The 5,308-nt window shown below is 52.8% G+C and overlaps 1 protein-coding gene across 10 annotated transcripts in view; it reads right to left on the bottom strand.

The window, feature by feature from the left end:
- Positions 1–3,608: 3,608 nt before the first annotated feature.
- The window catches only part of TUBB4A (tubulin, beta 4A class IVa), a 5,271-nt gene continuing 3,571 nt past the window's right edge, over positions 3,609–5,308 (bottom strand). For 4 of the 10 annotated variants that reach the window (XM_012646164.1, XM_012646156.1, XM_012646159.1 and 1 more), the window contains one exon: positions 3,609–4,668. In XM_012646164.1, the coding sequence (XP_012501618.1) occupies positions 3,611–4,668 (1,058 nt within the window). In that variant the 3' untranslated portion in view covers positions 3,609–3,610. The remainder of the gene's footprint in view (positions 4,669–5,308) is intronic. The other 6 variants (XM_012646158.1, XM_012646157.1, XM_012646162.1 and 3 more) reach the window with 6 other exon arrangements.

The following is a 5,308-nucleotide window of genomic DNA, read 5'->3' as shown; positions in this document are numbered from 1 at the left end:
TCGGGAAAGTTCCCTAATATTTTATTCTTACTTTTCATATGAAACTTTGCTTTCAGAAATGATCTCAGATTTATTACTGGCAATGCCTCAAGAGCTAATAAGAGTTAAACATGAAATTAATTGTAATTTAACATGGATTAAAATATTATACTAAATGAATAAAGTTCTAATAGTGAAATTGCTCAGGTCAAACAGCCAACATCTTGAGGGTTCCAGGAAAAAGTACAAGACTATGTATACTAGATCTTTCTTGATGACGCTGATGAAATGTGATCATGATCTATTTCAGCAATTAATGAGAATAAACTATATTAATGAGAGTAGTCAATGGTATAGATGAAAAAACAAGAGCTGATTGTTGCTTAACATTACTTAATAGTGGGAGAAAATAAATTATGTTTTATAAAAATGTGAATTAAGTATGTTGTTACAGCAGCCCCAATGGTATTTTGTATCTAAGACAACCAGGTACATAGACACACTGACACTCACCTACCCCAGATACCCCAAGACATGCCAGGCACAAGGAGTCACGAGGACACACACACCCATAAGAGACCCCCACTATCTTGTAGGAGGCTGAGAAGGGGGGAACATGTACAAGCATGTGAAAACACGCACACACACACACACACACACACATACACACCCCTCCAAAGCCCCCAGCTAACACGCAGGTGGATGAGGCTGAACAGAGTTTGGGTCCTGGAGAATAGGGGTGCCGAGACCTCGGGACTTCTCTTTCTCACTCTCATACCCTTGGGCTTCCCAAGGATGTGTTTTAATATTTGAACTTCAATTCCAAACAAATACTCAATGGCAAATCCATTGGGTGGGGATTAAAAATAAGTGCTGTGCCCGGCGTGCTGAGCTGGTTGTTGCTGCAGCCTGGTGTCCAGGATGCTTTCCTTACACCTCTCCTTACTCCCGGCTGTGGTGGGAGCCCGTACGACAGGTGGGACCCTAGCCTGGGTCTGGTGGTCTTGTGTCATGTGGTGGACATGATCGATTGTCTCTCAGCATCCCTCCTTCCCACCTACCCTTCTCCCTGGTTTGCCTACCTAATGCAGAGTCTGGAAATTTTTTTTTTTAAAAAACTACATTTCCCAGATGCCTTTGCAACTCCACTTCTGGCTACAGAATTGGTTCTACCAATTGGAAATGCTCATGAGAGATTTAGAAAGTGGAAGTGAGCCCACGTGTGCGTGTGTGTATGCGTGCATGCATGTCTATTTTGCTGAGAAGCAAAGTTGTGGAGACATGGATTTTATGTTAATGAATTTTTGTTCTCCACTGGACCTATTTGCAGGTCATAGTTATGGTAGCAGCCTCCACCTCTCTTACTATACAAAGGAAGCAGCTCCCCGGTGGCTCAGCTATAGGGTATCAAGAGCGAGGGTCCTTCCTGGGAGCATGACCTATTCCAGGGCTCATTTGCACATCATTAGTATCATCTGCGAAGCTTGTTAGAAATGCAAAGTCTTGGCTTTCCCCAGCCTCCACCCCCAGACCTACTTACCGAATCTGAAACTCCGAGGGTGAAATAAGGAAGCTGCATTTTATCAAGTTATTTTCTGGTGATTCTTTGCACAGTAAAGTTTGAGAAACACTGGCCTACAGCCCACTCTCTGAGCCCCTCCAGTGATTTTGCAAGCCCCGTAAATTCTTGTATTCAATCCCTTTCTGCTTAATATACCTAGAATGGTCCCCACACTGAACTTTGGCTGACACAGTAGCATCAGAGTTCTAGAGTTCAACTGGCAGGGCTGGAATCCCAGCTGAATGCTTAATAGTCATGTGACCAAGGGCAGGTGACTCTGGGTGGCAAATTGTAATTTCCAAAGATGACCACAGCTCTATGTTCCATCCCACATGCTCTTTAGAATCTTGCCACTCTGCCCTCAAGAGGTGGAGTCTGTATCCCATCCCCTTGAATCTGGACAGGACTTTGTGACTGCCTTGATGAAGAGTCTGGGGGAAGTGACACCATGTGACTTCTGAAGCTAGGTCATAAAAACACAATGCATTTTTCTTCTGCATTTACTTCTACCTTGCTCTCTTGGGATGTTTGCTCTTGAGGAACGCAGCCACCATGTTGTGAGGAAGCCCAAGCAGCCTATGGAGAGACCCACGTGGAGAAATACTGAGGACTTTGTTCAATCTATTCCTGCTAAGCTCTGAGCCAATAGTTGGTGCCACCTGGCCAGTCAGTTGACAGCCACCTTGAAAGTAGATTCCTCAGCCTCCAGCTAAGATGTTCTAGCTGATGTTACAGGGAGCAGAGTGATCTGCCCCGCCCTTGCTCAAATTGCAGATTTGGGAGCAAAATAAACACGTGTTGTTGTTTTAAGCCACTAAGTTTTAGGGGACAGTTTGTTATGTAGCAAAAGCTAACCGATACGTTTTGTCTCTCTAAATCTTTGTGTCAAAGGGGATAAAAGCTCAGACTTTACAGGGTGGTCGAGAGGGTTGCATGAGCTGAGGCAGGAGCCAGGCACACTGTAGAGCTCTGTGAGTGGGAGCTATGATGTTATTCTGGCAGGACTGCCACTCAGGTGCTAGCCCAGGTGGACATCTCCCTGGCACCCTTCCCTAGAGCTTCCTCCTCTTGCCTTCCGTACTTGCAAGGTGTCCCACAGAGAACGGTAGCAGCTCTGTTGATGAGCACCTACTCTGTGTCCCCAAGGTCTGCTTGAGTCCTCACAAACAACCCCGTGGTGGGCGTGTGGGATTCCTGGGGAAAAACCTCCAATCCCATTTTATAGGTTGGGGAACCGAGGCTCAGAGAGAGCAAATGGCTTACTCCACACCACACAGCCCATTAGTGGAATAACCTTTTCTGTCTGACTCCAAAATCTCTGCCCCTCCCTACCATTTCTCCCACCCAGAGGTGAGAGGTCAGCACCCACCCCCACCCTGCAGGGAAAAGCCTTTGCTAGCTGCACAAGGAGATGAAAAATGAACTAGGCAGAAACTTCCAAGACAACAATTAATTTATTTATCCAGGGTGAGGGGGGGAAGAGGAGGGTGGGGAGGGTAGGCGGGACAGCCTCTCTTCCTTGCGGGTGCCAGTGGTGTCCCACCACCCCAGGTAAGCCAAAGGGGGCAGGAGCTGAGGGCGGTGAGGTCGGGGAGGATGTGGGGGGTATGGGGAGCCAGAGGGGACCTAGGGCCTGGGGGGGTCAAAGGTGAGGCAAGGTCAGAGGTGAAGTGAGGCTCAGAGGGAGGCATCAAAATTAAACCAAAGCTCATAGGTCTAGAGGAGAAATGGGATTCATGGGGGGTTAAAGGTGAAGAGGTCAGGGCAGGGTTTATGGGGTCAGGAGTGAAGCGGGGCTCCTGGGGGTGTCAAAATTGGCAGAGCTTAAGTGGGGGGGTCAAAGATAAAGTGGGCCTTAAAGGTCAAAGGTGAGGCAAGGTCAGAGGTGAAGTGGGCTCCAAAGGCATTGTCAGGGTCAGGGCAGAGTGACATTCACGAAATCGCAGGGTCAGAGCCGAGTCAGGCCGAGGGGCAGGGAGGAAGTGGGGCTCTGGGGCTCAGAGAGGGGGTCAAGGGGGTCACAGGTCAGACGCCCGGCGGTGGGGCAGACAGGAAGGGAGGGCAGGGGGCCTAGGCCACCTCCTCCTCGGCCTCCTCCTCGAACTCGCCCTCCTCGGCGGTGGCGTCCTGGTACTGCTGGTACTCGGACACCAGGTCGTTCATGTTGCTCTCGGCCTCGGTGAACTCCATCTCGTCCATGCCCTCGCCCGTGTACCAGTGCAGGAAGGCCTTGCGGCGGAACATGGCCGTGAACTGCTCGGAGATGCGCTTGAACAGCTCCTGGATGGCCGTGCTGTTGCCGATGAAGGTGGCCGACATCTTCAGGCCGCGGGGCGGGATGTCGCACACGGCCGTCTTCACGTTGTTGGGGATCCACTCCACGAAGTAGCTGCTGTTCTTGCTCTGCACGCTGAGCATCTGCTCGTCCACCTCCTTCATGGACATGCGGCCGCGGAAGACGGCGGCCACCGTCAGGTAGCGGCCGTGGCGCGGGTCGCAGGCGGCCATCATGTTCTTGGCGTCGAACATCTGCTGCGTGAGCTCGGGCACCGTGAGCGCGCGGTACTGCTGGCTGCCGCGGCTGGTGAGCGGCGCGAAGCCGGGCATGAAGAAGTGCAGGCGCGGGAAGGGCACCATGTTCACCGCCAGCTTGCGCAGGTCGGCGTTGAGCTGGCCCGGGAAGCGCAGGCAGGTGGTGACCCCGCTCATGGTGGCCGACACCAGGTGGTTGAGGTCCCCGTAGGTGGGCGTGGTCAGCTTGAGCGTGCGGAAGCAGATGTCGTAGAGCGCCTCGTTGTCGATGCAGTAGGTCTCGTCCGTGTTCTCCACCAGCTGGTGCACCGACAGCGTGGCGTTGTAGGGCTCCACCACCGTGTCCGACACCTTGGGCGAGGGCACCACGCTGAAGGTGTTCATGATCCTGTCTGGGAACTCCTCGCGGATCTTGCTGATGAGCAGGGTGCCCATGCCCGAGCCGGTGCCGCCGCCCAGGGAGTGGGTCAGCTGGAAGCCCTGCAGGCAGTCGCAGCTCTCCGCCTCCTTGCGCACCACGTCCAGGACCGCGTCCACCAGCTCGGCGCCCTCGGTGTAGTGGCCCTTGGCCCAGTTGTTGCCGGCTCCGGATTGGCCTTGAGAGGGGAGGGGAGGGGGCGCACAGGTGATCTCGGGGAGACCCCACCCTCAACCCTGTCTCCCTGCCACCTGGAGGGAGCCTAGTAGTTGAATAATAACAACAGTTGCAAAAGTAATAACAATAAAAGGATCAGCAATTAATCTGATGATGATAATGAATTGTTTTCTCTGCTTCCATCCTTGCCCTTTGGCACCCGGCAGCCAGAAGGATCCCAGGAAGACCTAAATCAAATCATGCCCCAGCTTAGCTCAAAAATTATCCCACGGTTCTCCCCTTCCATTAGAAGCCCAAGTCCTCCTTGCAGCCCACCAGGCCCTGCCCGACCTGTCCCATCCTCTCTCTTCACCACCCCCTTCCTTCCTCTTTCTCCTTCCTCACTCTGCTCCAGCCGCATGCGCCTCCTCGCTGTGCCTCCAACACGCCAGGCACAGTCCTGCCCCAGGGCCTTTGCACAGGCTGTGCCCTCTGCCTGGTCTGCTGTTCCCCCAGGCTTCCCCAAGCTCCCTCCCTCCCTCACCTCCAGGATTTTGCTAGCCTACATGAGGCTGTCCCTGGTCACCCTCTGCACAGCTGCAACCCCTCCCATTTCTTTTATTTTTTGGGCGGAGGGGGGGACAGAGTCTTGCTCTGTCGCC

This window comes from Propithecus coquereli, unplaced genomic scaffold (genome assembly GCF_000956105.1).
Source record: "Propithecus coquereli isolate 6110/MARCELLA unplaced genomic scaffold, Pcoq_1.0 Scaffold241, whole genome shotgun sequence".
Classification (NCBI taxonomy): domain Eukaryota; kingdom Metazoa; phylum Chordata; class Mammalia; order Primates; family Indriidae; genus Propithecus; species Propithecus coquereli.
The sequence above is the reverse complement of the archived record's forward strand: the minus strand, read 5'-3'. Positions and strand labels throughout refer to the sequence as shown.